This window comes from Bombina bombina, chromosome 4 (genome assembly GCF_027579735.1).
Source record: "Bombina bombina isolate aBomBom1 chromosome 4, aBomBom1.pri, whole genome shotgun sequence".
In the NCBI taxonomy this organism is placed as follows: Eukaryota; Metazoa; Chordata; class Amphibia; order Anura; family Bombinatoridae; genus Bombina; species Bombina bombina.
Window position 1 is genome coordinate 227,213,001 of NC_069502.1, and position 18,735 is coordinate 227,231,735.

The 18,735-nt window shown below is 38.9% G+C and overlaps 1 protein-coding gene across 5 annotated transcripts in view; it reads left to right on the forward strand.

Moving 5' to 3' along the window:
* PIGX (phosphatidylinositol glycan anchor biosynthesis class X) overlaps positions 1-18,735 on the forward strand; it is a 102,328-nt gene that overhangs the window by 37,818 nt on the left and 45,775 nt on the right. For all 5 annotated transcript variants that reach the window (XM_053709804.1, XM_053709803.1, XM_053709805.1 and 2 more), the window contains exons 4-5: positions 5,760-5,898; positions 6,843-7,053. In XM_053709804.1, the coding sequence (XP_053565779.1) occupies positions 5,760-5,898; positions 6,843-7,053 (350 nt within the window). The remainder of the gene's footprint in view (positions 1-5,759; positions 5,899-6,842; positions 7,054-18,735) is intronic.

An 18,735-nucleotide genomic window follows, 5' to 3' on the forward strand; every position in this document is an offset into this window, starting at 1 on the left:
ATAAATTGATATATATATTGATCTGTTAATATTAAAAATAAATAATAATAATAATAATAATAAAGACAATTCAAAAACAGAATCACTAAGTTGGAAAAAGGATCGCCCCCTCCTAAAATTACTTGTAAACTCAATCAGGTGTAGCTAATCACCTTCTTAATGGCACACACAAAGCCATTTGACCTTCAACTGCGATCAGCTGTGGGCATATTGATTAGCTCAGCATGAAAAGAGCTTTCCTGGAGTATCTCAGTTGGAGTGCAACTGTCAACAGAGCTCCTGGATAAAATTGTGGACAGGCACAAGTCAGGAGATGGATACAAGAAAACAATATCACAAATTCTCCAAAAATGTGGCTTGTATGGGAGGGTTGCAAGAAAAAAGCCACTCCTCAAGACAGGCCACATGTAGTCACGACTGAGCTTTGCCATAACTCACCTTGGAGATTCTGTGGCCACATGGAAAAAGGTGTTATGGTCAGATGAGACTAAAATTGAATTATGTCTGGAGGAAATCCAATACAGCTCACCATCCAAATAACAGCATACCTATAGTAAAGCATGGAGGTAATATCCTGTTTTGGTGGTGTTTCTCTGCAGCAGGCACTGGAGCACTTGTCAGGATATAAAGAATAATGGATGGGGCAAAATACCGTCAAATTCTTGAGGACCTCTGCCAGGAAGTTGTCAATGGGAAGAAGGTTTACCTTCCAACATGACAATGACCCAAAGCACACCGCAAAAATGACCACACAGTGGTTGAAGGAGAAAAAGGTGAATGTCCTTGCATGGCCTAGTCAGAGCCGAGACTCAAACCCCATTGAATATCTGTGGCATGACTGGAAGACTGCAGTCCAGAAACGGTCACCATCAAATGTAACGGAACTGGAGCAGTTCTGCAAAGAAAAGTGGGCAAATATTGCACAGTCTAACGGCTAGATTTAGAGTTTTGTCGGTAAAGACCCGAAAAGCTAACGCCGGCTTTTTTCTGGCCGCACCATAAAAATAACTCTGGTATTGAGAGTCCACATAAAGGCTGCGTTAGGCTCCAAAAAAGGAGCGTAGAGCATATTTAACGCAGCTTCAACTCTCGATACCAGAGTTGCTTATGCAAGCGGCCAGCCTCAAAAACGTGCTCGTGCACGATTCCCCCATAGAATACAATGGGGCTGTTTGAGCTGAAAAAAAACCTAACACCTGCAAAAAAGCCGCGTTCAGCTCCTAACACAGCCCCATTGTTTGCTATGCGGAAACACTTCCTACGTCTGCACCTAACACTCTAACATGTACCCCGAGTCTAAACACCCCTAACCTTACACTTATTAACCCCTATTCTGCCGCCCCCGCTATCGCTGACACCTGCATATTCTTATTAACCCCTAATCAGCCGCTACGTAAACCGCCGCTACTTGCATTATCCCTATGTACTCCTAATCTGCTGCCCCTAACACCGTCGACCCCTATATTATATTTATTAACCCCTTATCTGCCCCCAACAACGTCGCCTCCACCTGCCTACACTTATTAACCCCTAATCTGCCGACCGGACCTGAGCGCTACTATAATAAAGTTATTAACCCCTAATCCGCCTCACTAACCCTATAATAAATAGTATTAACCCCTAATCTGCCCTCCCTAACATCTCCGACACCTAACTTCAATTATTAACCCCTAATCTGCCGACTGGAGCTCACCGCTATTCTAATAAATGTATTAACCCCTAAAGCTAAGTCTAAAACTAACACCCCCCTAAGTTAAATATAATTTTAATCTAACAAAATTAATTAACTCTTATTAAATAAATTATTCCTATTTAAAGCTAAATACTTACCTGTAAAATAAATCCTAATATAGCTACAATATAAATTATAATTATATTATAGCTATTTTAGGATTAATATTTATTTTACAGGTAACTTTGTATTTATTTTAACCAGGTACAATAGCTATTAAATACTTAAGAACTATTTAATAGCTAAAATAGTTAAAATAATTACAAAATTACCTGTAAAATAAATCCTAACCTAAGTTACAATTAAACCTAACACTACACTATCAATAAATTAATTAAATAAAATACCTATAATTATCTACAATTAAACCTAACACTACACTATCAATAAATAAATTAAATACAATACCTACAAATAACTACAATGAAATAAACTATCTAAAGTACAAAAAATAAAAAAGAACTAAGTTACAAAAAATTAAAAAATATTTACAAACATAAGAAAAATATTACAACAATTTTAAACTAATTACACCTACTCTAAGCCCCCTAATAAAATAACAAAGCCCCCCAAAATAAAAAAATGCCCTACCCTATTCTAAATTACTAAAGTTCAAAGCTCTTTTACCTTACCAGCCCTGAACAGGGCCCTTTGCGGGGCATGCCCCAAGAAGTTCAGCTCTTTTGCCTGTAAAAAAAACATACAATACCCCCCCCCAACATTACAACCCACCACCCACATACCCCTAATCTAACCCAAACCCCCCTTAAATAAACATAACACTAAGCCCCTGAAGATCTTCCTACCTTATCTTCACCATACCAGGTTCACCGATCGATCCAGAAGAGCTCTTCCGATGTCCTGATCCAAGCCCAAGCGGGGGGCTGAAGAGGTCCATGATCCGGCTGAAGTCTTCATCCAAGCGGGGCAGAAGAGGTCTTCCATCCGATTGAAGTCTTCATCCAAGCGGGATCTTCTATGGTCATCCATCCAGAGCGGAGCGGCAGGATCCTGAAGACCTCCGACGCGGAACATCCATCCTGGCCGACGACTGAACGACGAATGACGGTTCCTTTAAATGACGTCATCCAAGATGGCGTCCCTCGAATTCCGATTGGCTGATAGGATTCTATCAGCCAATCGGAATTAAGATAGGAATATTCTGATAGGGGGGTGTTAGTGTTAGGGTTAGACTTAGCTTTAGGGGTTAATACATTTATTAGAATAGCGGTGAGCGGCGATGTGGGGGGACTTCGGTTTAGGGGTACATAGGTAGTTTATGGGTGTTAGTGTACTTTACAGTACAGTAGTTAAGAGCTTTATGAACCGGCGTTAGCCCAGAAAGCTCTTAACTACTGACTTTTTTCCTGCGGCTGGAGTTTTGTCGTTAGATGTCTAACGCTCACTTCAGACACGACTCTAAATACCGGAGTTAGAAAAATCCCATTGAAAAGATAGGATACGCAATTTACGTAAGGGGATCTGCGGTATGGAAAAGTCGCGGCTGAAAAGTGAGCGTTAGACCCTTTTTTTAATGACTCCAAATACCGGAGGTAGCCTAAAACCAGCGTTAGGAGCCTCTAACGCTGGTTTTCACGGCTAACGCCAAACTCTAAATCTAGGCCTAAATGTGTAAAGTTAGTAAAGACATATCCCAACATACTAAAGGCTGTAATTAAAGCAAAAGGTGGTTTAACAAAATACTGACACAAGGGGGTGATCCTTTTTCCAACTCAGTGATTCTGTTTTTTGAATTGTCTTTATTTTTGTCTGACATGTTGGTGTTTTATCTTTTACTTGAATGTTATAAGGTGCGTGCACTGAGTAATTACAACTGGATAAACAAAAACTGTGTCTGTCTTTATTTCAGGCTGCAAAGCAGCAACGTGTTTATTTTCAAGGGGGGTGATTATTTTCAATATATATATTTTTTAAGATTTATATTTATAATTTTTATTAGCTAGTGTATATATGAGTTTAACACTTTATTTTAATGTATATATGTTATGTTTGGTGCAACTTTTTTGTTTTACCCCTATCCCTTTATGCAAGGTCTACAATTGTGCTATCCTGGGGAGCGCAAATTTGCGCTCCTGTGATCCTGTTTACTTTTAACTTGTAATATGTGAGTGTGGGTGCAATATTTCGATATAGAATGTGCGCTAGATCCAATGCATGAGCTGTCCAGTGCAAAACCACGTACGTTTCTGTCATCTTCAGTTCTTACAAATCAGGAACACATAAATAGTATTTACTTTACATTTCCAAGCTTCTCAGTCTCAAAGATATTCAGATAATTCATAATTTATAGATTTTACATCCATCTGTTCCTGCTTGCCAAAAAAATATGTCGTTAAACAAGGAATTTGTTGGTGCTCTACAAATAACTGATAACAATAAACAAGCTTGTATTTGTAGCAAAATTCAGGATGGAACCACTTTGGAAGTCATTCTTTTGATCCCTCCTTACTGACCACATCACTCCACAAGATGCTTATCTGCAGGTTCCAAAGGCTGCCTCACATCATTGCTTTAATAGGTTTGCAGTGGGAAATGACAACATTCGGTTTCTGTATCTTAATTTCATATTTACAGCCTCACCAGAAGCATTTACAGAGGTACTAGTCACACCTTAAAAACATTATATATTATAAAAAAAATGCCATCCCTCAAAAACTAGGGACCCATGGGAGACTGAAATGCACAGAGGTATTTGTCACTAATAGCGAGAGGGTACTTTTTTATTTTCATTGTTTTATAGTTAAAAATAAGGGGCTATTGCTAGTAATATGTACATAATATAAAATATATATATATGAAATTAACTATTAGTCAACCATATTTTTAAGTAAATCACATACTACTTATGTGCAATGCCCTTAACTAAATTTAGCTATTAGTTAAAATAAGTTAATTATAGATGAGGTTTATCTGTAACTGTAATTTGAATGTGGCTACCTGTTGAGACAGTTCACAATGGGTTAATGAACTGAATGGATCAACTTAGCAGCGTTTTGGTATGAATGAGATTTAGAGAAAACCTGTTGTTCTCTTCTCACAGCATGAGAGAATGAATGATCAGATCAAGGTCATTTCTGATATGTGAGCAAGGAATCTGTTCCTCTGAGTCAGCTGGAGATTTATAGGTTAAATCATAAGATGAGTAGCAATAAGTTCGAATCAATATCAAGTATATATATATTTACAATCTAGGCCCATGCATAGGTAATACTGAGAGGAAGAGGGACTCTGTTAGGAGAGAATCAATAAGTGCAGCATAGATATGAGGTAAGTATATATACAATTCAACCGCATGCAAAGGTATGTCTGAGAAAAATAGGGACTCCATTAGGAGAGTACTTGCTTTTCAGATGATGCAAGTAACGCCAGAAGCATCGATGAATCCGGTATAGGAGAGCGTCAGCAATTAGAGTGTGAAAGCGACGGAGAGCCGCTGCCGGTCCGCTGTTAGCTAGTGAATGTAGCAGTAGTTGTTGGCTGATGACGTAGGAAGCTCTGAGTCAGCTGGAGAGCAATCGGTCCATTATGAGATTATCGGAAGAACCTTGGCAAATAGGGAGAGGAAGTATTATGTGTGATAGCAAGGAGAGTATTATTCGGTACAAAGGAGGTTGCGGATAACTTGATCCAGAGAAAGGACTCCAACTGAAGTTGAATAATAGGAGATAGGTTCTGAAACATACTAATTAAGAGTAAGTCCAAGTTAACACCTTACAGCTTGCTATATTTAAGCAATGAGTGTTAAGGAGGTTTGCCTTAAAAAGGGTGATTGCAGGATAGGCAGAGTTAAGGTTTAAAGGTATAGTTACAATAGGACATTATCTCTTAAAGAGAGAGTATGTAATGTCATATGTATTGATTGGACTTGTGCAGATGTTATGTTATTACATAGCTAATATCTCCAGATACCATAGATTGTATGTTTACACTGAGTTAGAACCCTCAGTATCCCTGTACATAACTGTACAATATGCAAAATAAATAAAGTATATTTCCTTTCTTTTAGAAACTTGATAACAAGACTGGAAATTCATGATTTGGCAGAAGATAATGACTGTAGGATAATATTCCAGGAAAGTATTCCATCTGGACTATTTGTAGATCCATATCAGCTGTCCTCCTTACAGCAGCACAATCTGACAGAGGTATGGGTTAGAAACAATTACAGGTACATATTCCCAAATCCAGAATTCCAAAATCCAAACGTTTTCACTAATATTTTTAATAAAATGATACAAAATTACTACTTTCCCTGCCCGTGGGACACAAAAGTATTTAAAAAATTATATAAAATTACCTTTAGTTACATATATAAGCTGTATTATGACATTTAAATATTGCCTAAATGACATTGTTGTTTACACTTGGTTCTAGGCCCTCTCCGAACTGAGATACAAATATTCCAAAATCCAAACTATTCCGAAATCCAAACCTTTTCCAGGTCCCCAGCAGTTTGGATAAAGGGTTTTCTACCTGTACAATGATCTTCTAGTATTTTTATTTAATTTATATTCAAACTAATCTCAAGTATGTGCATGTTTAAAGGTTATAGGGACATTTCATTCTAAGTTTAAATGCACATCAGAAAATGTTAATTTTGAATAGAAACATTTTTGCTATACACATGATTCAGCATAAATGCTTCTAGTAAAATCTATCACTGTTTTCTGTGAGAGCGTTTAATGTGCATATGTATATAAAGAATCTAAATATTCCTCATGCACCAGCATTTTAAACAGTATTTCTGCACAGACAGCTAACAGTGCCTTAATAATGTAAAATGAGTCCTAATACAACGTACTACCAGCTCTCTGATGAGATGCTCTGTTTAAAAAAACTAATGCATGGAACATATCTATATATGCTTCAGTGCACATGCACAGTAAAAACTCTCAATGAAAACAGTGATTGCTTTTAATAGAATCATTTTGCTAGTACAAGTATATTGCATAAATGTTTGTACTCAAAATTGAAATGCACCATATTATTTTGTCTTGCATTTAGCACTGAGATGAAACTAAATCTGGACTGATGAACAGTAACAAGATGATGAATAATTTAGATTGTAAATGAGTCTAATCTCCTGCAGGTTCTATTGCTGAAGGCGGTGGATTTAGAAGCTCCTGAGTACCTCTCCACAGGATTTACTGCATTGGTATATGCCAACGCTGATCCTGCTTGCAAGCATTGCTTCATATCTACAATACCAGTCCATGCCCGCTACCACCGCCCATCATCAAAGAATTACGAAAGCTCTTCCATTTTGATTAGCCCACGACTACTGGTTCATTGCAGCAAAGGTATGGATTATTAAGCAATAACAATGAAAATGGAAAAGCTATTAACCTACAAGTATAGCTCTGGGAACTGAATTCTTCCATTGAATACAATGCACAAAATACAGCTGTTCTTTTTAGGAAGACAAAACAAACTGGTGTGTGAAAATGAAGCTTTGCCATGGTTTCTTCTGTTTCACAAACTTTAGGTCATTGATTTGACAAAAAATATGGGTTTCAAAATGGTGTTTATTGTAAGATGTCAAAGTTTTTTTGTCCCTTCTCCCAATGCTTTCTGCCATTCAATTTTGCATTGGCATTCTTGGACAGTAAATAGTAAATATACCAGAATTATTCACTTTAGCTTTTTTTTTACTATTCTAAAACAAGTGTCATTATTATTATTATTATTATTATTAATAATAATAATAGTTTTATAGAATACATTTTCCCAGCTAACAATTATCAACATTGGCCCCCTCATTCCAGTCTGTCAGAAAAGTTACCAAAATCATTACATAGAAGTTCTTGTGGGGTTTTTTTAAATTTGATTTCAAACCTATTCTAATCAATAAGTGAAATTGCCAATTTGGGGTCAGATTACGAGTGAAGCACAAACGTTTTTGCGATTGCGCGCAGGTTAAATTAACGATCATCAGGTTAGTGCATCCTCAGAGCTGTGGTTAACTGTTTTGAAAAACATAAAAGTGTCACAAAGCACATCAAAAATACATTACAAAGTACACTTACACTTATAATAACACAATCTAATAAAAATTATTTATAAAACTATTGCACACAAAAGTTATATGGGCTCAAATAAATGAGGTCTCAGATGTTAGAAAAAAAAGGCAGGCAAAGGGCTTTAACATTGAGATAGATACATATACATCTCTAAATATGGATATGTATGTATTTATATATGTGTACATATGTATTTATATGCGTATACATGTATTTACAGACACATATAAACACCTAAATACATATGTATACATATATAGACTAACTATATAAGTAGATGAAAACATGTAAAAACATATTTATGCAATATTCATATTTAATAAAGTGTTATATTGTGTATTTACTGTAAATATATAACATTCCAATGTTCGGCACATAGGGAAATATGTTCTAAGTATTTGTAAATAGATATTCCTATATATATATACTGTATACACAAGTCCTTGGAGGAGGTGAAAGGACGGCCCATAGTTTCAGGAATAGGGTCACTCCTTGAGAATTTGGGCAATTGGCTCGAATCATTACTACAACCACTGGTTTACAAATTACCGTCTTTTCTAAGAGACACCAAACACCTACTAAACATATTGAGCACCTGCCAATGGGATGACCATATGTCATGGTTGGCTGTTGATGTGGTAGGGCTGTACTCGGCCATCCCACATGAACAAGGTCTAATAGCTACGTGCTATATGCTCGACAGTTTTAGTGACTACTCTGTTAACTTGAAGAATTACATCCTCCAGGTATTGAAATTCTCATTGACACACAACTACTTTGAGTTCTTGGGAGATCACTACCTACAGAAGAGAGGCACGGCCATGGGGGCCAAATTTGCCCCCGCTTATGCCAACATCTTCATGGGCTATTGGGAGCACCGTTACATCTACAGTGACCAAAACCCATTCCTCAAATCCATCATTGGATATAAAAGGTATATTGATGACCTCCTAATCGTGTGGTCTGGCACACAGCCAGACAGTAAATTGTTTGTTGATTATTTAAACAACAATGAAATGGGATTACACTTTACCTATACTTTTGAGAAAAATGAACTTCCCTTTTTGGATTTAGTTCTAACTGGAGTCCCAGGGGAAAACAGAGTAGTCACTTCACTGTACGTTAAACCGATTTCATCCAATACTTACTTACATGCCAAAAGCAATCATCCGCCGCATACCAGCTATGGAATAGCCAAAGGACAATTCTTGCGAATCCGGCGTAACTGCTCAGAGGATGATGGCTTTTTGGCAGAAAGTGAAAAACTAATTCAGAGATTGTCAGAGCGAGGTTACGACATCAAAGTGGTGCACAAAGCACTCGAGGATGTCAAACATCTCAACAGGAATTCCTTACTTGAGACCAAAAAACTAACAGGAAGCTAGAAAAAAGCCTACCTTTGTGACTACCTATAGTCCGCAGTATTATTCAATTTGCAAAATACTGCGTAAAAATTTGCCAATTCTGTTGGGAGATGATTTCCTTAAGGATGACATCAAAGACGGCTGCTTTTGTGTAGCAAGACGAAATATAACTATTGGCAATCAAATTTCGCCATCAATGCTCAAAAAACCGAAACCACAAAGTACCTGGCTTTCACAGAAGGGACACTATAAATGTGGCAACAGTACCTGCAAGGCCTGCGGCTTTGTCATCACGGGGAAATTTTTTCAATCCTTGGCCACACAAAAAGTGTACTCACTATCACAATGCACTAACTGTAGATCGACCTTTGTGATCTATATGATTACATGCAGTGCTTGCAAGAAGCAATATATAGGATGCACCTTCCGGGAAGCCAGGGAGAGGATCCGTGCCCACCTCAATGATATTGAAAGGGGGATAACACCCACTGGAGCCTCTAAACACTTTGTGGATGAGCACAATAAGGATATAAGCACATTCACCTGGACTGTGATCGACCAGATAAAAAGGAAGCCAAGAGGTGGAGATAGATTGAAGGACCTCCTTGCTAAAGAAGTGTTCTGGATCTTCACCCTAGGTAGTCGGCAACCAACTGGCCTAAATATTGAGACGGACCTAATCAATCATTGGTAATTGATTGCCCCTCATCCACTTCCAAATAAATTAAAGTGCAGTATCGAAATAAGTTTATGAGATAAAAAGTTTCGTTCTGTACATAAGTATTACAACATACTAATGTAAATACTTATTTTTCTTGCAAGTAAACAAATATTGTTTCTCTCTTCTTCAATTTGTTCTTACATTTGCTCTACTAAGCAAACAAAGTTGATCAACACGAGGGCATTGTCCAATTGCTATACAACAACATTTGGTTTTGTAAAGATACACAGTTAATATAGATATAAGGATTAATCCAATATTAAGAGTGTTGTTGTCAAAGGTTAAATGCCCTCTTGCTGACCAACATAACTCCATTTTTGAGGCCACCATAAACCCACCATTAAGTTACTTTAATATTTAAATACTCTAACATGTATTGAGGACAAAAAGCCCGTATTCACTTAATTTGAATTAGTGACAGTAGAATACAGTTACCGTTATAATAAGCTGTTAATAAGTATGACCTCAAGTAAAATTTGGCATACATTTAGCATATAATGCGATCAGCTTAGAAGCAAGCAGTTGGTAACTTAAATATTCAATCAGCTGAAACGTTACTACTTTTTTCTTTTTCTTTTCAGTTGCCAACTAATGAGACCCTATGTCCATTGGTGAATAGGGCACTAACAAGATTACTAACATAAGAATTGAGTAATAAAAATATAAAAAACATGCTTCAGGGAATTATACTCTGACAGCAGTAAAGATATAAACATATACATGATTTAATACAAAAAATAAACAATCACCTAGAGTATCATATTCTTATATCACAAGGTATTCAGCCACATACAGGTAGTTTTCCTTAATAGGTATATAGGGCATTAGGGCAGTATTCAGTCTATGATTAAGGCTCTAAAGGAGCTGAAACGCGTCAGACGCCCACCCCAGCCCCTTTCTTGCTGTTTATTATATCCATTGCCTGATACACATATCTTAGAAGCTTTTATATAGTGCTAATAAATTTTCAATTTTGCTTTGAGCTCCCTGTCCGGACTTTTTCTTTGCCTTACCATAGTTCCATAGTGATGGAGATCGCTACTACGGACATAGCTTGGCAGTGAATCAAAAAGTTTTCCTTTGGCATTTACTTCTTTGGAAGGAGAGCGTTGCTCGGAACACACACGCTGCTGAAACCAAGGAGTGACGTCATCAGCAGCGGACGGAGGACACGCGCTGCAAGCACACGCTGTGGACACACGCTGCAAGGCACACGCTGAGGGCTCACAGAGCCGAGAGCGGTACAGCGCACCAGCAGACAGATCTGGGAGAAGGGAGAGGAGTGGAGTACACAACGGATTAACAGGTACCGCATAATACGGACTGTCATTTAATACCTTTTATGTTTCACAAAGCTGACTATCGATAAAAGGCTACTGATTTTGAATTCCGTATTTTTACCGGGTACTACATCCATACAAGTACTTTTGCCACTAAATCTCTCTACAACCTCATCAACTTTTGCTTAACCTCATATACCACTAAGATCACGCTCACCCAAACAGCAACAAAATAACCTCTACCCGTATGAGACTGAACTCACAATTCCTCATTCTTATTATAAGTAATCACTTACAGCAGTCTCCGGGTAGATCTCGCTAATCTAATTTAAAGCCTTAGAAATTTATAGGAAAATCTTTAAACACTGTCACATGGACTTTTATTGTTGTTTATCTGTGACAGTGAAAAGCACATATAACCATATAAAAGCTTCCATAATAGATCAACAGACATGGCTCAACAATATTATTCAATGCAGACGATTGCTAACTTTGAGGGCAATAGACCTTCCCTAGAGGAGACTTTTGAGAACAAATTGGATATGATTGATATCAGTGATGCCTTCATGTCTATGGAGAGGGCCCTGTTAAGTGAATACAAATTATGGTGGGATAAACGCTCACTAGAGAAATATATGTCCCTAACCATGGTTCCTAGGGGCTTACGACTGAGAAAATACCCCACCTTTTTGATTCCTGACGACAAGTTCATCCAAGAATGGAATACAATTTTATCAGAATGCTCTCTCCGACTGATGGCACTCATTGTACAACATAAAGAGAAAAAACTAGCCGAAGCAAGAGAATATATAGAAGAAGTACAGAGGGACCTCAATACATTCATGAACCATCCTGACTACCCGAAACTTGATGGAATCTTACAATCCACGGTGGATAAAGCTAAGAAGGAAATGGATAACATTAAATTTAAGAAATACTCCAGAGATTTGGAGGACTACAAAGGTCACAAAGTATACAACTGGAAAACAAGAAAATTCCCAAAGAGAAAATCGGGAAACAAAAAGATGCTCCAGGGAAAGGGAGAAAACAAGCCCCAGAAACGGGTTTCATTCTCTGACACTGATCCTGAATCAAATGAGGATGACGATCTGCAGGACTTTGTCAATTTTATGACTAGTGAACAGTCCTCAGAAGATGATGGCAGAGTACCAGACCAGATGCCAATGGCCACAACCAATATAGTCCCCCCTGCTCCCCAATTGACCCATGTCAATATACCACCCCCTGACACTATACCTTCCACACAAATATATGAGCCAATGGGTGCACTGGTTGTTAATAATAGTCAGTTAGAACCCCCTAAGCCACCTAGGGGTAACAAATACAAAAAAGAACAGGTTACCCCTAAAATAGATTCTAAGGCTAATCAGCAGGTTTTTCAGGTGGCAATAGGCCAAGAGGAAGGAGGAGGAAGAGGAATTCTCAGACAGGCCCAAAAGAGGGAGCAATACCCACTAAGGAGAGCCAGGCAGGGCAACAGATACAGAGATCAAATGTGATTAATTTATCTAGTGTCCCATTAACTAAACCAGAGGAAGAAGTACTTAGTTTAGGCCTTAATTTTGTACCATCCACTAAATTCAATGTCTTCAATACACTGTTAGATTTAAACAGGTTTATCCGCAGTCTCACACTCAACAAGTTCTATAAACTCAACCCCACTGAGGATATAGACACCAGAGCTCCAGACACCACACCGCAACATGATTACTTTAACATAACAGAAGCTACTGATTTTTTAAACCTCTACACATTAGAGAGGGAGGGTTTGACTGAGGAGGCAACTATTGACTCCCATAAGGGCTATAAGCCCAAGTCTATCTTTTACCCTACCCAATGCAGGGGCACCGCCCTAGAGTCGTTCCAACGACGCATGGAGGAAGATCTGGTAGCACTAGATCGGGAGCAAAAAGCCACGATAAGTAATCTGACAAGAAGTCAAAGATTGGCTCTGCACAAACTGCGGAAGAGAGAAGACATTATAGTGAAACAGTCGGATAAAGGGGGGTCTGTTGTTGTGTTGGATCGAAACTATTACATTTCCGAGGCACACAGACAACTCCAGGACCAAGAGGTCTATGAAAAGTTACCAGGGGACCCCACACGACTTTTCAGAGCCTTATTATTAGATCTATTAGATGATGGTAGGCACCAAGGCCTACTCGATGAGGACACCTTTGACTTCCTGAACACCAAACATCCAGTGGTGCCGATATTCCATCACCTCCCCAAGGTACACAAGTCCTTGGAGGAGGTGAAAGGACGGCCCATAGTTTCAGGAATAGGGTCACTCCTTGAGAATTTGGGCAATTGGCTCGAATCATTACTACAACCACTGGTTTACAAATTACCGTCTTTTCTAAGAGACACCAAACACCTACTAAACATATTGAGCACCTGCCAATGGGATGACCATATGTCATGGTTGGCTGTTGATGTGGTAGGGCTGTACTCGGCCATCCCACATGAACAAGGTCTAATAGCTACGTGCTATATGCTCGACAGTTTTAGTGACTACTCTGTTAACTTGAAGAATTACATCCTCCAGGTATTGAAATTCTCATTGACACACAACTACTTTGAGTTCTTGGGAGATCACTACCTACAGAAGAGAGGCACGGCCATGGGGGCCAAATTTGCCCCCGCCTATGCCAACATCTTCATGGGCTATTGGGAGCACCGTTACATCTACAGTGACCAAAACCCATTCCTCAAATCCATCATTGGATATAAAAGGTATATTGATGACCTCCTAATCGTGTGGTCTGGCACACAGCCAGACAGTAAATTGTTTGTTGATTATTTAAACAACAATGAAATGGGATTACACTTTACCTATACTTTTGAGAAAAATGAACTTCCCTTTTTGGATTTAGTTCTAACTGGAGTCCCAGGGGAAAACAGAGTAGTCACTTCACTGTACGTTAAACCGATTTCATCCAATACTTACTTACATGCCAAAAGCAATCATCCGCCGCATACCAGCTATGGAATAGCCAAAGGACAATTCTTGCGAATCCGGCGTAACTGCTCAGAGGATGATGGCTTTTTGGCAGAAAGTGAAAAACTAATTCAGAGATTGTCAGAGCGAGGTTACGACATCAAAGTGGTGCACAAAGCACTCGAGGATGTCAAACATCTCAACAGGAATTCCTTACTTGAGACCAAAAAACTAACAAAGGAAGCTAGAAAAAAGCCTACCTTTGTGACTACCTATAGTCCGCAGTATTATTCAATTTGCAAAATACTGCGTAAAAATTTGCCAATTCTGTTGGGAGATGATTTCCTTAAGGATGACATCAAAGACGGCTGCTTTTGTGTAGCAAGACGAAATATAACTATTGGCAATCAAATTTCGCCATCAATGCTCAAAAAACCGAAACCACAAAGTACCTGGCTTTCACAGAAGGGACACTATAAATGTGGCAACAGTACCTGCAAGGCCTGCGGCTTTGTCATCACGGGGAAATTTTTTCAATCCTTGGCCACACAAAAAGTGTACTCACTATCACAATGCACTAACTGTAGATCGACCTTTGTGATCTATATGATTACATGCAGTGCTTGCAAGAAGCAATATATAGGATGCACCTTCCGGGAAGCCAGGGAGAGGATCCGTGCCCACCTCAATGATATTGAAAGGGGGATAACACCCACTGGAGCCTCTAAACACTTTGTGGATGAGCACAATAAGGATATAAGCACATTCACCTGGACTGTGATCGACCAGATAAAAAGGAAGCCAAGAGGTGGAGATAGATTGAAGGACCTCCTTGCTAAAGAAGTGTTCTGGATCTTCACCCTAGGTAGTCGGCAACCAACTGGCCTAAATATTGAGACGGACCTAATCAATCATTGGTAATTGATTGCCCCTCATCCACTTCCAAATAAATTAAAGTGCAGTATCGAAATAAGTTTATGAGATAAAAAGTTTCGTTCTGTACATAAGTATTACAACATACTAATGTAAATACTTATTTTTCTTGCAAGTAAACAAATATTGTTTCTCTCTTCTTCAATTTGTTCTTACATTTGCTCTACTAAGCAAACAAAGTTGATCAACACGAGGGCATTGTCCAATTGCTATACAACAACATTTGGTTTTGTAAAGATACACAGTTAATATAGATATAAGGATTAATCCAATATTAAGAGTGTTGTTGTCAAAGGTTAAATGCCCTCTTGCTGACCAACATAACTCCATTTTTGAGGCCACCATAAACCCACCATTAAGTTACTTTAATATTTAAATACTCTAACATGTATTGAGGACAAAAAGCCCGTATTCACTTAATTTGAATTAGTGACAGTAGAATACAGTTACCGTTATAATAAGCTGTTAATAAGTATGACCTCAAGTAAAATTTGGCATACATTTAGCATATAATGCGATCAGCTTAGAAGCAAGCAGTTGGTAACTTAAATATTCAATCAGCTGAAACGTTACTACTTTTTTCTTTTTCTTTTCAGTTGCCAACTAATGAGACCCTATGTCCATTGGTGAATAGGGCACTAACAAGATTACTAACATAAGAATTGAGTAATAAAAATATAAAAAACATGCTTCAGGGAATTATACTCTGACAGCAGTAAAGATATAAACATATACATGATTTAATACAAAAAATAAACAATCACCTAGAGTATCATATTCTTATATCACAAGGTATTCAGCCACATACAGGTAGTTTTCCTTAATAGGTATACACCCACAAGTAACACAGGTGAGTTAGGCCATCCAATAGCAAGATAGCATAGTCTATATTATTTTGAATAGGGCATTAGGGCAGTATTCAGTCTATGATTAAGGCTCTAAAGGAGCTGAAACGCGTCAGACGCCCACCCCAGCCCCTTTCTTGCTGTTTATTATAGCCATTGTCTGATACACATATCTTAGAAGCTTTTATATAGTGCTAATAAATTTTCAATTTTGCTTTGAGCTCCCTGTCCGGACTTTTTCTTTGCCTTACCATAGTTCCATAGTGATGGAGATCGCTACTACGGACATAGCTTGGCAGTGAATCAAAAAGTTTTCCTTTGGCATTTACTTCTTTGGAAGGAGAGCGTTGCTCGGAACACACACGCTGCTGAAACCAAGGAGTGACGTCATCAGCAGCGGACGGAGGACACGCGCTGCAAGCACACGCTGTGGACACACGCTGCAAGGCACACGCTGAGGGCTCACAGAGCCGAGAGCGGTACAGCGCACCAGCAGACAGATCTGGGAGAAGGGAGAGGAGTGGAGTACACAACGGATTAACAGGTACCGCATAATACGGACTGTCATTTAATACCTTTTATGTTTCACAAAGCTGACTATCGATAAAAGGCTACTGATTTTGAATTCCGTATTTTTACCGGGTACTACATCCATACAAGTACTTTTGCCACTAAATCTCTCTACAACCTCATCAACTTTTGCTTAACCTCATATACCACTAAGATCACGCTCACCCAAACAGCAATAAAATAACCTCTACCCGTATGAGACTGAACTCACAATTCCTCATTCTTATTATAAGTAATCACTTACAGCAGTCTCCGGGTAGATCTCGCTAATCTAATTTAAAGCCTTAGAAATTTATAGGAAAATCTTTAAACACTGTCACATGGACTTTTATTGTTGTTTATCTGTGACAGTGAAAAGCACATATAACCATATAAAAGCTTCCATAATAGATCAACAGACATGGCTCAACAATATTATTCAATGCAGACGATTGCTAACTTTGAGGGCAATAGACCTTCCCTAGAGGAGACTTTTGAGAACAAATTGGATATGATTGATATCAGTGATGCCTTCATGTCTATGGAGAGGGCCCTGTTAAGTGAATACAAATTATGGTGGGATAAACGCTCACTAGAGAAATATATGTCCCTAACCATGGTTCCTAGGGGCTTACGACTGAGAAAATACCCCACCTTTTTGATTCCTGACGACAAGTTCATCCAAGAATGGAATACAATTTTATCAGAATGCTCTCTCCGACTGATGGCACTCATTGTACAACATAAAGAGAAAAAACTAGCCGAAGCAAGAGAATATATAGAAGAAGTACAGAGGGACCTCAATACATTCATGAACCATCCTGACTACCCGAAACTTGATGGAATCTTACAATCCACGGTGGATAAAGCTAAGAAGGAAATGGATAACATTAAATTTAAGAAATACTCCAGAGATTTGGAGGACTACAAAGGTCACAAAGTATACAACTGGAAAACAAGAAAATTCCCAAAGAGAAAATCGGGAAACAAAAAGATGCTCCAGGGAAAGGGAGAAAACAAGCCCCAGAAACGGGTTTCATTCTCTGACACTGATCCTGAATCAAATGAGGATGACGATCTGCAGGACTTTGTCAATTTTATGACTAGTGAACAGTCCTCAGAAGATGATGGCAGAGTACCAGACCAGATGCCAATGGCCACAACCAATATAGTCCCCCCTGCTCCCCAATTGACCCATGTCAATATACCACCCCCTGACACTATACCTTCCACACAAATATATGAGCCAATGGGTGCACTGGTTGTTAATAATAGTCAGTTAGAACCCCCTAAGCCACCTAGGGGTAACAAATACAAAAAAGCACAGGTTACCCCTAAAATAGATTCTAAGGCTAATCAGCAGGTTTTTCAGGTGGCAATAGGCCAAGAGGAAGGAGGAGGAAGAGGAATTCTCAGACAGGCCCAAAAGAGGGAGCAATACCCACTAAGGAGAGCCAGGCAGGGCAACAGATACAGAGATCAAATGTGATTAATTTATCTAGTGTCCCATTAACTAAACCAGAGGAAGAAGTACTTAGTTTAGGCCTTAATTTTGTACCATCCACTAAATTCAATGTCTTCAATACACTGTTAGATTTAAACAGGTTTATCCGCAGTCTCACACTCAACAAGTTCTATAAACTCAACCCCACTGAGGATATAGACACCAGAGCTCCAGACACCACACCGCAACATGATTACTTTAACATAACAGAAGCTACTGATTTTTTAAACCTCTACACATTAGAGAGGGAGGGTTTGACTGAGGAGGCAACTATTGACTCCCATAAGGGCTATAAGCCCAAGTCTATCTTTTACCCTACCCAATGCAGGGGCACCGCCCTAGAGTCGTTCCAACGACGCATGGAGGAAGATCTGGTAGCACTAGATCGGGAGCAAAAAGCCACGATAAGTAATCTGACAAGAAGTCAAAGATTGGCTCTGCACAAACTGCGGAAGAGAGAAGACATTATAGTGAAACAGTCGGATAAAGGGGGGTCTGTTGTTGTGTTGGATCGAAACTATTACATTTCCGAGGCACACAGACAACTCCAGGACCAAGAGGTCTATGAAAAGTTACCAGGGGACCCCACACGACTTTTCGGAGCCTTATTATTAGATCTATTAGATGATGGTAGGCACCAAGGCCTACTCGATGAGGACACCTTTGACTTCCTGAACACCAAACATCCAGTGGTGCCGATATTCCATCACCTCCCCAAGGTACACAAGTCCTTGGAGGAGGTGAAAGGACGGCCCATAGTTTCAGGAATAGGGTCACTCCTTGAGAATTTGGGCAATTGGCTCG